Source organism: Ricinus communis, chromosome 9, assembly GCF_019578655.1.
Source record: "Ricinus communis isolate WT05 ecotype wild-type chromosome 9, ASM1957865v1, whole genome shotgun sequence".
In the NCBI taxonomy this organism is placed as follows: Eukaryota; Viridiplantae; Streptophyta; class Magnoliopsida; order Malpighiales; family Euphorbiaceae; genus Ricinus; species Ricinus communis.
Window position 1 is genome coordinate 7,605,634 of NC_063264.1, and position 18,380 is coordinate 7,624,013.

General features: G+C 34.2%; 2 protein-coding genes across 3 annotated transcripts; both read left to right on the forward strand.

Moving 5' to 3' along the window:
- Positions 1-3,021: 3,021 nt before the first annotated feature.
- Positions 3,022-9,629, forward strand: LOC8276725. 2 transcript variants are annotated; one of them, XM_015725811.2, is made up of 9 exons: positions 3,022-3,792; positions 4,313-4,364; positions 4,444-4,522; positions 4,651-4,696; positions 4,803-4,901; positions 6,153-6,221; positions 6,306-6,690; positions 7,161-7,309; positions 7,384-9,629. In XM_015725811.2, the coding sequence occupies exons 1-9, from the start codon at positions 3,265-3,267 to the stop codon at positions 8,779-8,781; spliced, it is 2,805 nt and encodes a 934-aa protein (XP_015581297.1). In that variant the 5' UTR covers positions 3,022-3,264; the 3' UTR covers positions 8,782-9,629. The 2 variants fall into 2 exon arrangements, with proteins under 2 accessions (XP_015581297.1, XP_002529909.1); XM_002529863.3 differs by having other exon boundaries at positions 7,164-7,309.
- A 4,586-nt stretch (positions 9,630-14,215) lies between these two features.
- LOC8276723 (transcription factor MYB120) lies at positions 14,216-18,234 on the forward strand. Its single transcript, XM_015725807.3, has 3 exons — positions 14,216-15,980; positions 16,414-17,599; positions 17,795-18,234. Exons 1-3 carry the CDS (start codon positions 15,567-15,569, stop codon positions 18,052-18,054), a joined length of 1,860 nt encoding a protein of 619 aa, XP_015581293.3. The 5' UTR covers positions 14,216-15,566; the 3' UTR covers positions 18,055-18,234.
- The last annotated feature ends 146 nt before the right edge of the window (positions 18,235-18,380 follow it).

Here is an 18,380-nt window from a genome sequence, read left to right on the forward strand (position 1 = left end):
TTACTTTTACTATTTCTATATCTAGCTTTTGAAGTTTTAAAATTTATTAAAATTAAGAGATAGAGAGGAGTAATAACAATTAAAAAGGAAGACATATTTTTATTAGTGCTTTGCATTTCGATATTCTAACAAATAATATGCTTTACATGCATTGTATCTAATCCAAATTTAAGCTTAAAAATAGTTCTACAATCAAAAGTTTGGGTCTAAAGAAATAGTCCAAAACTCAAGTATTTGATTTTCAATACGAGTCCAAGGCAAATCGACTCTCCGCCAATTTCAACATAGCAGCAGAATGGGCAAAATGAAAAACTAAAAACTACAAAGAGGAAAAGAATAAAAGTAGGTCAAGATGACCATCGAGACCTTCACCATGCGAGAAAGAAAGCAAATTTTAAAGGGTCATTTTAGTGAAAGCGCTACTCTCAAGTATGGAGACAGTAGATACGTGGCCATCTTGGTGGCGGTCCCTTCCTAACTTGTTTGTTTGGTAATTGAGGGAGTATCTTTTCTACTCGCGTTTATGGCGCGTCTTTTCAAGCTCCTTTTGGTTGCTGTGCTGCAAGAAAGCCTTTATTTTAGTTGATACAAAATTTGATTTCCGAGACAATAATTCACCTATTTCTGTCTTTCCGACTCAGTACCCTAATTGGAAAATATTTTAATTCGTAAGAGCATTATTTGAAAAGTTAAGTCGTTTTACTAATTAATTTTATCTTTAAACAATAATCTAATGAATTTAATTTTTTAATAAATAACACTTTAACATATATGATAAGTCCAAATTATATATAGATATTTAGAATATTTTAAAATTTAATAATATGATTTATATATATATATAATATGATGGAAATATGTATTTTTAATTGTCTATTTTCATATAATATTAGCTAAAATAAAAAAATATTGAGCTAAATACTCAAAAATAAACTTAATTGGATATATTCGTGTCAATACCTAATATTAAAACGCATATACTGCTATTTGGAAAGTCTAGCAAAAAATTACAAGGCCTAAGAGACATTTTAATCATTTTGTATAATTATTAGGATTTATATATTAAGAGTTATTTATGAGAAAATACTTGGTAGAGATAAGAATATGACTTATATTAAGAATTATTTATGAAATAGTACTTGTTGGAGATAAGAATACCTATATTCTTATTTATCAGATAGATTTATATTGGTATACTTATCTCTAGGGATATTTACTTAGATAAGGACTCTTCTCTATATTTATCATTAAAAACCTAACTCTAGAGGGGAGATGAAAGTTTTCTCCTATATGTTCTCTACATCTCTTTACCGTTATTTTCTCTACAGCTCTTCCAATAAACACTTTAGTTTAGCTTTCATTACTATTTTTAATATATAAAGAGTTTTTTAAGAAGTTGAGAGTGATGACCAATCATCTTTCTAATTGAATAAATTCTAGATCTAAATGGAGCTTTTACTTTATTGTTTTACGTTTTTCTATTTAATACCATGATCATTGGATAAATATGTTAGGCTAGTTTTTATAAGTGTTTAGTTTAATTTTTTTACTTTTATATAAATTTTATTATTTATTTATTTAATGAATAATTTATTTATCTTCACATCTTTATTAGTTTCAGTTATTAATTAACTATCATATTAATTTAGCAATAGTAATTGTTATAAATATTTTTAAGTTGAATGTATTAGAGACACCAACTTTACTTCAATCTATGTTGGTAGAAAAAAATTTAGTTGCATCATTAGTTTGAGTAACTAAAGAAAAATACACATTACTACCTCATTCATTAGATATAGACTTAAATAAATGGCTAGACTAAATACTGTCTTTAGCGTATAATTTTAAATCATAAAAATTTTCATATTTATTTATTGCTTGATTACTTTATTTTATGAATATTATTTTGTAAAAAATATTGATTTAGAGTGTAGATTTATTTTTATTATTTTGTGTTGATAATTTTATAATAAGTAGTTTATAGTTCCTTGAGATATCGACATTGTGGTAAACTTACCCTTACTATAGAAACGATTCGTGTACTTACGAGTATTAATTTAGAAACATCAATATATAAGTTTAGTTTGCTAAAAAATATATATCTCAATTTATCAAAATTTCAACTTTAAATTTCTTTTGCAATTAAAAAAATAAAAAATACTTTAATATTATATTTTAATATTTATAATAAAATATTAATAATTCACGTATTTGCTATAGTTGGCAAATAAAATCGAAAAAATGAATTAAATTAGTTAAATTAGAAAAAAAGATTTTAAATAAAAGTAATTAAACCAGTAAAATATTTGTGGACATCTTTTCCAATAATTGTGAAATGCCATTCTTGTAAAACATTAAATTGTAAAGAACTTTGAACTTCTTTTCTTAATTATTATTTGCCATACAAATTAGTTAATCTTTTTTTTTTCCAAAAATACAATGAATCTATAATGATATATAAATAAGTATCTTTAAAGCTACTTGCATTATCTACTGTTGAGCCAACCTTTATTCGAGTAATGGCATACAACTATTTAGAAGGAACAACAAATAAATACTAAACCTACAAAAGGAAAAACATAAAATGACATTTGTTTTCTGAAAGATTGCCTGAATGTTCATTCTAATTAATAATGGAGTCATTTAAGGAATGATAATTAATGCTTGATCATTAAGGAATAACTTCAATCTTAATTAGAATTTAATTATAGTTAATTAGAGGTGGGATCATCTGTCCTTCTTTCCTTTTCCCCTTTTACATTTTGTTTTGTTTTTTTATTTAATTACCATAATCATAGATAGTAAAAAAGAGCAGCAATGAAAGAAGGCAACAGAGCGTGGGAAAAACGCACCAAGACACAATTTAGATAGGAGCGATGACGTAGACAAACGGGCAGCAAGGAGAAAAGCCAGGCAGACCATATTACGGGCAGCGGGCGGAAGAAGACGCCGTCTTTCGCACTCTCTTTTGCCGTTCTCATTATAAATAGGAAAAAAGAAATCAATCAATTTTTAAAGTTTTTTAACCATTCGGTCACCGAACCTGAGGTTCGGAATTAGGCTCGGATACCAAAAGCAACTCTTTTCTCTCGAGAAAAGCCAAAGCAACCATCGAAGAAAATAATGCAACCAAAAAAAATAAGAGAGAGAAAGAGAGAGTTAATAAAAAGATAAATTAAAAGAGACTCAGTTTCTAGAGAGAGAGCGTGTTTCTAGAGAGAGAGAGAAACCGAAGCAGAAACAGTGAAAGTGAAGCAGAAAGGGATGGGACAGATCGTGAAGAGGAAGAAGAAAGGAAGGCCATCGAAGGCGGATCTAGCACGACGGTCATCTTCCGGTCAAAGTCCGGCTGCTTCAACTGAGAAGATTGATAGGCGGCGAAGCCTCCGGCGAAGGAATGTACGGTACAATAACTTCATAGACTACGATGATTACCTTGACGAGTTTGAAGAGTATGAACAGATTCATCAAGATAATAAGAATAGTAGTAATAATAATAATCATATTAATGAGGATGAAGAAGACGAAGACGATGACGATGATGATGGTGAAGAAGAGGATGAAAGAAGGAAAGAGAAGAAGCTCAAGTTAGTAGTCAAAATACACAACCAGAGAGCGGCGCGTGGAGGTCACGCTCGTGAAGAGGCATCTTCGTCTGAGGAGGAAGAGGAGAGCGAAAGGAAGATATTGAAGAAGAGGAAAATCAACGGCGGAGATGATAGTGAAGCGGAGGCGGAGAGTGAAAATGATCGTGGAAATGATGATGACGATGATGATAATAACGATCAAGAGGTATATGTATGTACGTACTTGAGAGAAATATTGAAAAGCAAATTGCACGGATCTGATTAAGTAAAATTAGGGTTTTAAAAATGTGAAGAGCGGGAGATAGATGAATTAGTAGAGTGTACAGGTCAGCAGGAAATTCAGTGAAGAGAGCTGTTTGTAAATTGGTCCAAACTTCAATATCACTCATCTCTTTCTCTCTCTAAGTTGTTTTTTTCTCTGTGTGTCGGGAGATTTTTGTGATAATAACGGTCGGGTCAACTGTCAAAAAACTAACACTTCACTTCATTTCTCCAACAGAATCTGATCACGCTCTCCCCACCTTTCTCTCTTTCTCTCTCTACCCACCTCTTTCTATATCTACAAACATTCTCTCTTTCTTACATATGTTGTGTCTGCTTTTTATTTTACATATGTCTCTGTCTCTGTCTGTCTCTGTCAGCGTCACCAGTTGTACATTTAGCCTGCTTCATTCATGACTAAGTTTATTATTCGTGTGTTTTAAGGTTTTCTGGATTTTTGACAGGAAAAGGAAATTAAAGCTGATACTACGAAAGTGCAGGAGGATTCTGTACCAGGTTGTTATTCAATTGATGGATTTTGCTCAGTTTTTTGTATTGATTGATCATAAATTTAATGTGGGTTTTGTTTGATTAGGTACACCATCTGATCATCCAAACGGATTACCTTTGCCTGATAAGAAGTCTCTCGAGTTAATCCTTGACAAGCTTCAAAAGTGGGTTACGTTCTCTCCCTCTGTCTCTCTCTCTGTCTCTTTCGCCTTCTATGCTGTGTTACTTATTGCAGCAAGGTTGAGGAATTTTCTTCTCATGTTAATTGCTGTTCGGGTATAAATTGTGGTAGGAAGGACACTTACGGCGTGTATGCAGAACCGGTGGATCTTGAAGAGGTCTGTAGGATGGGACTCTAAAAGTGTTAATCGCTGGCATTTTTTTTGGAGGGCACCATTTATGAAATTTTGAAGGGCTAATTCTTGTTCCCGAATTATTTTTCAGCTTCCTGATTATCTTGACGTGATTGATCATCCAATGGACTTTGCCACAGTGAGGAAGAAGCTGGGGAATGGGTCATACTCTACCTTGGAACAATTTGAGGTTAATAGCCACAAATTTCATACCTCTGCTTTGCTCAAGCTAGTTATTTTTCTGCATGAAAAATGGGCCCTGTTAGTGGACTGCTGCTGAATTCTGATACTAAAGTTATCTTGTATGCATTTGAGTGTGTTAGTTGTGTTAGAATCCAAATATCAGTGCAGACATGCACAATTATATCAGTTTGTCACTTGATTTGACTGTTAATGATTGGAGAGCGTACTTTTGTTTATACATCATTCTGTTTCAGTAGCTGCGCAAGGTGAACTCGGTATATCTTTGGCTCCTGGACAAAATTTTGGAGATAGGATTCAAGTGAAATTGGATTGGAAATGATGGAAAAACATTTGGGCCAAGGATTCTGGATGCTATCTTGTAATTGAATGCCTATTCTATTCTATTCTTTTATTCTTCCTCGGCTTCCCCCTCTCCTCTTTCTGTGGTTGTGGTGGGAAATGGGTCCAGTACAAAACGCGGATTTTTGTGGCATTTCCGTAAAACCTAAATTAGATAATGGGTTTTCACATATTATCCCCAACTCATGCTGCATTTAGTTTTGCAGCTTAAACTTCATCTTATTATGGTCAAGGACATGAACAAATTTAACTCAGTAGATGGTTTGGCTATGAAATTTTCTTATTGGCTGGTTTTAACTAGAGACATTTGGAAAGTCAGAAATGCTGGGAATAGGCTTACAAGTTTAGAATGTCGTTGAGATAGAATATGGCTGTTGTTTCATTTGATTCCTTGTTGTAAAGGTATCAGTGTATGTGTAGAGAGCATGATTCCTCTGCTGTTTTTGTCCAATGCATTTGGCTGTTCTGGAAGCTGAGGGGAGGGAGTTAGCTGTATACCTTAATCTATGAATATTGACCTGTTTTCTATAATTTGTTCTGATAGCCTTAATCTCTACGGCATAAAGTCTCATCTTGGGGGAAACCTCTTTCCAAGTTGGCTTATGATGTTTACAGCTGACTTGGAAAATAGGATTGCAATATAACATTTTAAGGCATCACAGTGATGTTTCATTAGAATCTCTCATTACCTATAGTCTTCACTGTTTCCAGTAGTAGCATGCTGTATCATTTTGCGTGTTTGTTGTGACATTTGCTTTGTCAGTTCTTAACACCGCAGAAGTGGCTTTCTTTATCAATTCTCATTTCTCAAACTAAGCTTCTTGTATAGAAACCTAAATTCATTAGCTAGAGTACATTTTCTGCTGTTGTTTGTTAAGCTGGTTTTCTTGGAATGCAGAGTGATGTGTTTCTTATTAGCTCAAATGCAATGCAATACAATTCACCAGAGACCATATATCATAAACAGGTATACTGGTTTGTTCTTTTTTTCCTTCTTGATTCTATAGTTTGTTCATCTTTCCATCTAACATTATTTTATTACTTTGTAAAGGCACGTGCCATCCAAGAGCTGGCAAGAAAGAAGTTCCAGAAGCTAAGGATTGACATTGAACGCTCTGAGAAGGAGCTCAAGTCAGAAATGAAAACAAAACCCAATTTCTTGGGCTCTGAGAAGGAGCTCAAGTCAGAACAGAAAACAAAACCCAACTTCTTGGCCAAGAAGCAAATGAAGAAACCTATGAGCCGAGCTGTGCAGGAGCCCATAGGCTCTGATTTCTCTTCAGGTGCCACTCTTGCCACTGCTGGTGATATCCAGAATGGTTTTGTTGCTACTCAAGCTAGTGGCTGTGATAGGCCTACTAATGTTGATGGGCCTGTAGAGGGAAACTCTTCCCTGATTGATAATAATCTGGATAGAGCAGAAGAGCTATCGTCAGGTATGTTTAGTGATTTTCTGTGTGGTTATGTTAAGTTTTGAAGAGCACTTCTAGAATTTTGTGCTGCTGTTTACCATTTTCAGAGTTAGGTTAAGAGTTATTATCCACTTCATACGAGCATGCATGTAATATCTTGATAAATTGCTTCAAGTTGTTGAAAATACCCAAGCTTTTTGTTTTTGAAAAAGGGTGTAAATTGCTAAACGGCACAATTGATTTTTTTCTACCTCTCATAGTCCCCACGTCGGATGGTCATAGTTTGTTAATAGACCTTTTTGCTTCAAGCTGCTGTTTGAGCATATTAACTTGCATCAAGCTATAACGTCCCCAGTTATGCTATTTTGAAAATCCTATGTTATTGATGTCATAACTTTTGGTCTATATTTATTGTTCTCAGTGATAGTAAACAGCACTTGATATGCAGTATGGTTATGATATCCTGTTTTGATGGTTCGACTCCTTTACTTCAGTAGGGAAGGGCCTCCTGTCAAAATTTGGGAGGAAGTCATCCGTACTTGATGATAACCGTCGTGCAACTTATAATATATCCAATCAACCAGTGGTTAGATCAGAGTCAACATTTACAACATTTGAGGGTGAAATCAAGCAGCTGGTTGCTGTACGTAGCAATGGAACTTTTCTCTTGAAATACTTGGTTTTTGAACTCACCTTGTTTTTGTTATCCTTGATCAGGTTGGGCTTCATGCAGAATATTCTTATGCACGGAGCATGGCTCGTTTTGCTGCAACTCTTGGACCCGTTGCATGGAAAGTTGCCTCTCAAAGGATTGAGAAAGCATTACCTCCGGGTTTTAAGTTTGGTCGTGGGTGGGTTGGTGAATATGAACCACTGCCAACACCAGTGTTAATGGTTGAAACACGAATGCAGAAAGAACCTCTTTTCTTTACAAAGTTACAAAGTGCTGTTGATGCGCAAAAGGGTGACTTAACTTCAAGAACTCCGGTTCCTTCTAAGGAGAACCATAGTAGATTACCAACTTCAGAAGCAAAGCCATCTTTGTTTCACTCAGCAAGCGGGCCCATCTTAGAAGGAAAACCGTCCTTGTTTCCTTCTGCTGGATCAAAACTCAGTACTCCCATCCCTATTAATCCCACAAATCAGAAGCAAAACCTTCCATCCAGGAATTTTGCCGAGGCTCAGAATAAGACTTCAAAACAAGTTGAACTCAATTTTCCCCCTTCAAACTATCAACATGATGCTGATGTTGTAGAAAAGCAGCTTGCAAATAATTCAAAAATGGCAGCTCCCAAGCCAAGGGAGGTGCCAAGGACAGTGGGGCTAATGCAGTCAATGCCTTCAAAGCAGGCGGATAATAATGCTTCTGTAGGGTTGCCTAATGGGAAAATGCCTAATGCCTTGAATAGTAGACTTATTGGTTCATCTTCTGATAGTGTTCAGAGTCAAATGACTAGAGCAGCATTCCTCGTTCAGGGACAGGAGCAGGTTCTTAATGATCCAGTTGAGTCGATGAAAATGTCAGCTGAAAGGTTTCTAAAACAGCAGAAACCTTCAAATCAATCCTCAGGTGATACTTCACTAGTTATGCAGTCAGTTCCACCTGTAAGAAATGATACAAGCAATGCTGCTGCTGCTGCTGCAGCACGAGCCTGGATGTCTATAGGTGCTGGGGGGTTTAAACCACCCACTGAAAATTCTCCTGCACCCAAAAATCAGATCTCTGCAGAGTCATTATACAATCCAACTCGGCAACTCCATCAACAAATTCCACGAGTACAGGGGCAGTTTCCTCTTCCTGCAGGAATGCAATTACATTCTGAGAAGAATAATTTTCCATTTCAAGCATTTATGAGGCCACCTGCTCACACAGGAAATGATGGACAGTTTCCAAATAGACCTATTGTTTTCCCTCAATTTGTGGCAACTGACTTGTCTAGGCTTCAGATGCAATCCCCTTGGCGAGGGCTAAGTCCGCATTCTCAACAAAAGCAAAAACAGGAGACACTTCCTCCCGACTTGAATATTGGTTTCCAGTCTCCAGGGTCGCCAGTGAAACAGTCTTCAGGTGTCATGGTCGACTCACAGCAGCCAGATCTGGCATTGCAGCTCTGAGAATGAGTGGAGTTATTGGAGGAACTGGAGAAATGACGGAGTGCAGAGGTAATCTTGGTTCTGGCCTCGGGAATTCATAATCTTTTGTCCTCTACACCTCAGCTTCTAGAAATTTCAGAATGCGTCCAGGTTACTGATGCAACACGAGGTCTGGTCCGCCTAATTTGACGTTGGGATTTCAACTCTCTGACTTCGATTCATAAGATGGAGATCTGGATTGGTGCTGGCTAGGTTTTATCTGTATAAAGGAGGAATTTTTGCATTTGTGATAGATGAAATGACTCCTGGAGATTGGCCGGTAGATGATTTTGACAGTGCTACATGTTTCTTTTCCTAATGAAGATTACTGACTTAGAACTGTACTTGGTTTCTGCCGAGGCGTTGGAAAATTATTGAAAGAGTTGGGCACAAGGCTTTTTGATCCCTAGGATTATCGTCTATTGATCATAAATTCTAAATCAAATGGATCACGCATTACCAGCAATCCCTTGTACATTAGATACAAGTGGACGAGAGTTGCCTAGATTCTACTTCTCTTGATTCCTTTAATGTGAATGCATTCATAGTTTCTTTTTATAGCACTTGCGCTGTTTCTGTACATTGCGAATTATGCTCTCAGAAAATGGAAAAAAGAGAGAAAGAAAAAGGAAAAGAAAGATTTTCTGATGGCTCCTTCTAGTTCTGTGAATGGTGCTTGTTGAAGACGTGAAACTTCATATGTTAAGCTAGGTTTGTTATCAGGATCAGGGGTAGAGTTTAGCATCGATTTTGGTGAGTTTCGCTGAAATCGAACTGAAAAAGTACCGAAATCAAATTGAATCAATCTGAAAATATTTAATATTTTACTATTACGGTACATTATTAATTTTTATTATCAATATGGTAATGTGTTAGAATTGGCACCAGAACCAAATTGTTTTATATTGTTCTATAGATACTAGGGTTACATGGTATTATTTATATGAGGCATACTGTTCATAGATGAGCCATGTGCCGCAATAAAGCAAAAAAAACTGCTTTTGTTCTTCCTTCCAACATACACCAAAAGAATCTTATACAAAAACCAACTAAAGGAAAATTGGAGTCTCAACTCAACTCTTTGAATATGGGGCTGCTACAAGGGTTGTTGCCTTGCCGGCAATAGTGGTCGGTGACAGCCAACTGTTGGGTTATGCGGAAGCATGAAGACATTCATGTGGAGAAATTAACAAAGAATTCAACACTAATTTAACGTGGTCCACTCTAATTTAATCAACATAGGGACGCAAATACTTAGATCTTCTTTCTCCTTCTTACATGATTGGATGAATACATAAATTTATCGTTGGTGTTTATTAAATCTCATATTGAAAAGATAGAAGCTCAGTGAGGAACATATAAGTGAAAAGAACCTGACCCTAAACCTTCTAAAATTTTAGATTGATATATGGTTGGTGTCTGGCTCATGAGGTATTTTCTCACAAGGCCATGAAGACTCGATCAGAAAAGCTAGGCTCTGCAATGCTAACAATAGCATCAGAGTTTGATGGCTTAATAAGAATGATGGCTCACCCTGCCTATGAGAAAAGGGTTGTTATGTTGTACCGATTGAGCAAGATCCTCCCAAAGGGTTATTAGGTTAAGACTCCAGTGGTGACTCTCAGTTGTATGAATGAGTTCTTGATGGTGACGAAGAGAAATCCAGTGCTTGTGCTTTAGCGTTCTCGATGACACCGAAGATAAGCCTAGTGGAATAGTCGAGCTTGCTTTATAATACTCAAAAACTACTTTAGCATGTTTTCGTTCTAAGGGAAACAACCCCAAACTTAACGTAAAAGAGACTCATATATCAAGTAAAGAGAAACTTAACAGATTTATCTTTTTAGTCCATATGTAATGTTCTATTATGAACGTATATTTTTTATGAAAATTAAAATTCTTTCGTATTTTATATAACATGATAGATAATGTTGGTATAATTTTAGATTCAAATTCCATTATAGAAATTATAAAATTTAACTTTTTAATAAATCTTAACTATTTTATTAAAATTTAAGAGTAAAAATAACATAAAATGATACACTTATATTCAATATAAACATAAAAAAAAAAAAAAAAAGTTGTAAAACCTATAATATGGGAGAGTTGGACTTCCTTAAGTGCTACGTATCAATCAATGTCGATTAAAAATTCATAATAATAAATATGGTATATTGCCATGTTGTATTATACCGTAAAATGCACGAAAAATAATACTTTGTTTATATTAATAGGGAAAGCTTACGAATTCAGAATTAAAGTTTGAATTTAATTCAATTTTGACATCTACAAAAAAAAAAAAAAAAAAAAAGTATGCAGAAAGCCACATCCTTCTGGTGACCATTTATTTAAATTTCTTTCCCTTTTAAAATCGTACATTCGCATGATTTTTTTAACTAATTGAGTGATTATCAACTAATAATTTAAAATCATTCCATAACATAAGTTTGAGCCTACACATGCAATCAAGAACAATATCTTTTGATACATAATATTAAGAAATGAAAAATGAGAAACCAAATCAATGAGGAGACTGTATGAACAAAAGATATATTTGTTTCTTCAATAATGGGCAAAAATCCCAACCAACTATGTAAATGATTATTCTTAATTAGCCAAAAAGGCAAGCAATTTATTTACACATACGATTTATGTAAAACACATAATAAAAACATACTAATACAACTTAGAATTAATGGCATTCTTCATTCTGCGCAAACATCAAGGAGTTGTTTGGCAAACATAGCCTGAAAAGGTCCATGGCTATAAACTTGAACATGCCCTTCTCATAGACACAGGAGAAAATGATGAAATCCAGTTTCTTTCCTTACCCTTCATCTTGGATGGTTCTTCCTTCCCAGATTTCCCACCTTTTCTTAGAATACAAACATCTCCTTCACATACATATCTCTTGGATGGACTCGGAGATGATTCTGCAAAGCAACTCCAGATGTTTGGTAGCAATGCCATGGAAAATCTTGATGAGTGCTTGTCCACCAATCCAGAAAAAGAAAAGAAAGATTTTATTTCTTGTTTCTGAAATTAAAAGGATCTTTATATGTATGTGTATATATATAGTAGTTAGAGAAGAGGCAAAAGGGGTCAAGGTAGGTGGGCTATGACTTGTATTAATTAGTGATATTCTGTTCTGTTGTCCATCCTAAAAACCATACATTTTCCAAGCAATAATATAAATATTTGTGGACTAAGTTTGGGTTCAGTTCTATTAACTGATTTCTTTCTGTTTGTCTTTATGAACATAAGAATGGTTCTTCTCACTAAACATATTGTTTGTTGGGACTATTAAAAAGGGTTGTTTTTTCTTTTCTTGGAATTTTCCATTTCGTATCTTTTTTAATTTAATAATCAAAATTATGATGATAATTAGAAAATAAATAATTATTTTGATTATAGATTTGTGATTTTATCTTACATTTTAAACTCTACTCAATATGTTTCCTTAGAAACTGAAGCTAATTCTTGAAATTCTGTTTTAGTGTTATTAAAAAAACAAAATAACTATCCTTTAAAATAGGAAATTATCAAATCATAAATACACAGTCTTTTTATTTTATTCCATCTTTTGACTAGCTGATATGTCATCTAATACTTTTATAAAAATTATCTCTTAATAATAGTTTTGTAAAAATATTAGATACCAGATCAGGTAGACAATGAGTGAGACAAAAAAAAAAAGAATGTTTAACATTTTTCTAAATATAAAAACTTTGTTAACAATTTACCAAATAGAGCGAGAAATACTAAAATAATCAAAATAGTATTAAACATTTATACTCGTGTAAAATTTATAACTTTTTAATTATAAAAAAAATATAGAAAGGATTATCTTTTTTTTAAGGTAACAATCCTTTCCACGATTAGAAAGAAACTTTTTTTCATTAATTTATTAGTTTTTTTTTTATAAATTATTGACTACACAAAGCAGTCATATTTTTCTAATTCTATAAAAAATTATTATTTTATAAAAATATACGAAGATGATTGTCATTTTCAGTAAAATAACAATTATTTTCACATTTATACAAAATTTTATTATTTTTACTAACCTATTAAATTTTAAATAAATGCAAGTAATTATTAGTTTTAAATTTTGACAGATGGGATTTAATATTTTACAAGCTTATAATATATAAAATAAAGTAAATTCATTTTATTTTAAATAAAGAAACAGCAAAAGCCATCAGAATAGGAACTAGGCAACCATGAATTTTAGGTCCAGAAAGGTTGGCTAAACATATTATAATGAACTACTTAATTTCCACAGAAGAAAATAGTTTCTAGAAGCTGTCATATAGATCATTTTATTATTTGAATTAATGTAAAATTATGCAAGATGCCATATTTCTAAAGCCCATAGAGATAACATAGGCCCAGTAAGAGTAACTATTTTAAAGCCCAACATGGTAATGAAGTAAGGTTGAATCCATTTGTGGCCCATCCTTCAGCCCATACAGTGGAAGAGGCAGAACAGAAGGGGCAAAATAGACGTATTGTTGGAAAATATATATGTTTTCTAACCCGTATAGCTTTTGATCTCATCATATACAATTATCAATAATTTTGAATTATATTATAAGTAGCATATGTAAAGCACACTTAGTTGGAATTAAGACTCACTCGTAATAATAATAATAATAATAATAATAATAATAATAATAATAATAATAATAATAATAATAATAATAATAATAATAATAATAATAACAACAGTCGTAAAAATTATTATTCCGATCGTATTTTTTTGTTACTATTTATCAATTTTGATTGAGTCATATTATTTTATTTCAACTTAACGTTGGATTTCGTATCTTTTATAGTTGTAAGAGATAAAATTAGTAAAACAAAATGAAAAAAGAAAATTACAAAGAAAGAATGCAAATACCAGCTTCAGTCAAGGTACATTAAGATTTGGACTGCCCTTTTCCTAAACTTTCTTTTTCCCAACATAGTCTCAAATTAGCAAAAAAACTAAAATAAAAAATTTGGAATTGATTTTTTTACTAGAAATACCATTAATATATATAATTGTTAATATAAAAAATTTCTTTAAGTGGATCGCTATGGATCTCACACTTTTTTATTTAATTTTTATTCTATAAAAGATTAACTTGTGATGAAAAGATATTTCAAACTCGAGGCCTCTACCTCTAGATTTCAAAGTCGAGACCTCTACCTCTAATAGCAAGAATCTTTACGAATCCAACTAGTTTTAAATTAGTTTGAAGTTTGATTCAAATATAAGGATATTTTATATTTCAAATGAGATTTTTAGTTGAAGTTTTTTTTCTTCTTAATACATATATATAATGAGTATAAAAAAAAACTATTTTTTTATATTATTAAACACGCGGTCCGCCATATCTATTATCGATGAAAAAAAATTGTCTAAGTAGATTTATTTATTTTTAATAGGAATTACCAAGTGAGATTTGGTTAAATATATTATAACGCAATTACACCTCTTTCATATCGTTTTTGAGAGCCAAAACCAAAACCAAAAAAAAAAAGAAACATTCTCTCTTTACAATGCAATAAAGCAAGCAAAGCATTATCCCGGAATGCATTCTGTCTTGTGATTTTAGAAATGGAATCTTCTAAAACTACTCTCTTTCTAATCCATCACTACACACTACACACTACACTGCATTTATAGTTTTCTGATAGACAAAATAAAATCTTTCTAATTTAACCACTCTGGCACTTACCCTTATTTTAACCACTCTCAAAATTTGGATACCAAGCCTCCCTCTAACTAACCCCTCAAGCACCTAAAATACTACAAATAAGACTCCAAAAGGCTAATAAGAAAACATAAAAATAGCAAAAGGGCATTATTTCAATGTGAATGTATAAATATTATTTACATATATTTACATTAGCGAACGGTGATATTATAAAAAATTGAAGCAAGTATTATAATTTATAGATATATTAAAAAAAGTATGAAAATAAAAAGAAAAGAAAAGAATTGCCGTGTAATAGGCTCCACCATTGAAAGAATGAGAAGTACACGGAGAAGTAATCTCTCCTAATATTTCCATTCCCTCTAAAAAGCTTCCATTCTCTAAATCCTTAACCCCTTTGAGGGTGACTACTGTCCCCCCTTCTCTCCCCCCAAACCAAACCCCGTTCCCTTATCCCCATCCCAAAAGGCCAAATTCCCATTTCCTCTCTCTCTCTCTCTCTATCTTATCTGTCTTTGCAATATAAAACCCCCGAATAAAAGGGTTAAAAGGTAATGGGGATGTTAATACAAGGCAAAGAAAGGTCATATTCTCATGACAAGAAAACACAACCTGGAGTAAATTTTTTGTCTTCTTTGCCTTGTATTTCCTTAACAAACATCATCAGCCATTATAGAACAGAAACAATATCAATCAATCCCTCCCTTCCTTAGTAGCAACATACAATAAGATTGAAATCATTTCTTGGTTTTTTTTTTCCTGAATCATAATTGTGACCCATAAGGCATTTTTTAGATTGATATAAAGAAATCACAAAAGAAACCCATTAACCAAAAGCTTTTCTTTTCTATTGCACGAGTGCTTGTTTGCACTTTGTCTACATTATTTTCACAAGAGACAAGAAAGAAAGAAAGAGAGAACGAGAGAGACACAGAGAGAGAAAAGAGGGGGAAGCAACAAACATCTGCAACAACATTTGACACATAAAACAGAACATAAACACGTAACTTAAGTGGCTGTCCTTTTTGGGTTGGTGTTGGTTTTCTCTTGATTTGTTTTGGAATGATGATGATATCAACCACCAACAATGGTAATGATGGTGGGTCATCAGGATCAGGGAACGGTGTTTCTGGTGATGTAACTGTTGCTGATTTTCATGATTCTATGCATCATAATGGAGCTAAAGGTGGCGGTGGCGGCGGCGGCGGAGACAGTGATGCTCATTTAAAGAAGGGGCCGTGGACTGCTGAGGAGGATGCTATATTGGTAGAATATGTGAGAAAACATGGTGAAGGGAATTGGAATGCAGTGCAAAGGCATTCAGGATTGGCTCGTTGTGGAAAGAGTTGTAGGCTTCGTTGGGCTAACCATTTAAGACCTAATCTTAAAAAGGGTGCCTTCTCTCCTGAAGAAGAGAGACTCATTGTTGAGCTACATGCTAAGTTTGGCAACAAATGGGCTCGCATGGCTAGTCTGGTATATATATTTTATGCCCATTAATACCTATGTTTTTCTTTATCAGGTTCTTTTTCTTTTTTTCTTTTTATCATAATAATATCTGGGTTTGTTTTGTTGAATCTTGATTCTTTAAATGTTTTTTCTTGATTTTGTCAACCTGATTTGCAGGTTATTGTTCAGTTTTTCTTTTTTAGCGCAGCTTGTAGAAACTAATTCTTGGGGAGTTATTTTCTCTTCCTTGAGAGATCAACAATCTGTTTTCTTTTCTTTAAATTAGAGAAGAAAATTTCAAACAAGAATGCAAGAAATGGAATCTTAATCATTTGCATTACGAGACAGGCATTCAGAACATATAAGCAGAGAAAACAAATTTATGTTTGCAATTATTCCATTTGCATTTCTTTCTTTCTTTATATTACTTCTTTCATAGATTCTGTTTCTTTATCAACAGCTTCCAGGACGAACAGACAACGAAATCAAGAATTACTGGAACACAAGAGTGAAGAGACATCAGCGCCAAGGTCTACCTCTTTATCCACCTGATATTCAACCTCAACATCCACCAAGCCCTCACTTTCACCACTCCCATCACCACGGTCACCACCATCACCACCACCACCACCACCAGAACAAGTCCCCTTCTATTTCAATCCCAACCACACCTACCTCTTCTTTTACATTCCAACCTCATCATCTTCCATCACCAAATACCCCAACTTACCACCACCCACATACTCCTACTTCAGCCACTCCTCCTCCTCTTTCTCCTACCACTACTTCCACTAGTTTTCCTACTCTTCCTCTTTTTGACTTCTCTCAGACTCACCATCTTCACCACCACCACCATACATCACATTCCTCTCCTACTACTCCGACTTCTTCATTTTCATTCCAGACTCATCAACTTCATTCACCAACTACACCTACTCACCCACACACGGAGACTAATGCTTTATCTTCTACACCTCCACCTCTTTCTCCTTTGTCTTCTCCTTCCACTACACCCACCACTACCAATTTTCATACATTGCCTCTTTTTGACTTCAACCTACCAAGAACACCTCCTCTCCTTCAGACTCCTATGCGCTTCAAACGTTTTTCTTCCTCTCCCAACATTGCCAATAACAATCATACCTCGCCAAATATGAATTGTCAATATTCCATGCCTTTATCACCATTGCCTCCTGCTTCTTCACCCGATAATTCCCCCATGAGTGGTCATTGCTTTGCTAGTTTGTTGAGTGGTGGGGGCAGTAATGATTTTCATAATGAGATGCAAAAGGAGAATCAGGAAATGTGTTCGCTTCTGGCTGCTGTTACTCAGCAGGAGCTCCCTTCAAACCAATTTTTCTCACCAGCTAACCAGAATAGGAATTCGGGGGTTGGTGTTGCTACTACTGGTAGCAAATTTGGTAGAAGAGTTACTAAGAAGAAAACTGGTAATTATATTAAAGATAAGGTTAATGGCAAACTGGGATTTGCATTGGAAGATCTTTTGCAAGAGACTAAGGCATTGACTGAATATGGCCAGACTTCCACGGATAACAACAGTATGGTTTCGCAGGAAGAGAAGCTGTTCATATCAGAAGGCTTTGCAACGCATTGGAATCAACTCAATTCTCTTGATATGTGTTCAGGTTAGTCATTAGCTGCATAAATTTTCTTTCTGTGCCTGTTTGTAGTTTTTCATGATTGCTATTATATATCAGTATAGGGGTTGAAAGTTGCTGCACTTGTTCTACTCTGCAATGGTCCTTCCTCATCTTTTCACTCTATTACTTGTGTGAACGCAGTTTATCGTACTCTTAAAGTCTGTTTCCTGATACATACAGGATTTGATCCGAAATTTGAAGTTGCAGACCAACTCAACGAAATGCCTGAAGACCTATCAAAGATTCTGAACAACCTTCCATCTACAATGCAGCCTGAGTTGTATAGTGATAGTGCGGATATCTCCAACGGGCCATCTTCAGTCGTGACAGATGATAACATCGGTTTTGAAATGCAGCAGATAGCTTCGTTGTTTCCCCCAGCGGACCATGGCAGAACCCTTGGCTCTTGCTCTTGGGACAACCTGCCAGGAATTTGCTAAGAGCGGTTGAAACATGAGATATCAATGCCACTTTGAGAGAGAGGAAAACAGAAGGCTTTTGAGTTAATGGGGTATTTATCTTTGTAATTTATTTATTGTTTTATTTTGAACTCGAATGGGGTATGCTCTAGCAATGATGCTTTGCTTTTTTAAAAGTATTTGCACCTTGCACTTCTATTATGATGATTTCCATTACTGGTATCTTTAACTATGAACATACACAACAACAACTGCACCTATAAATAATACCATCACCCGAATTTTATTTGTTTGTGTAACTTGTATTGTTAAAAGAAATCTTTTTATTGCAGTAAAACATAGTTTGT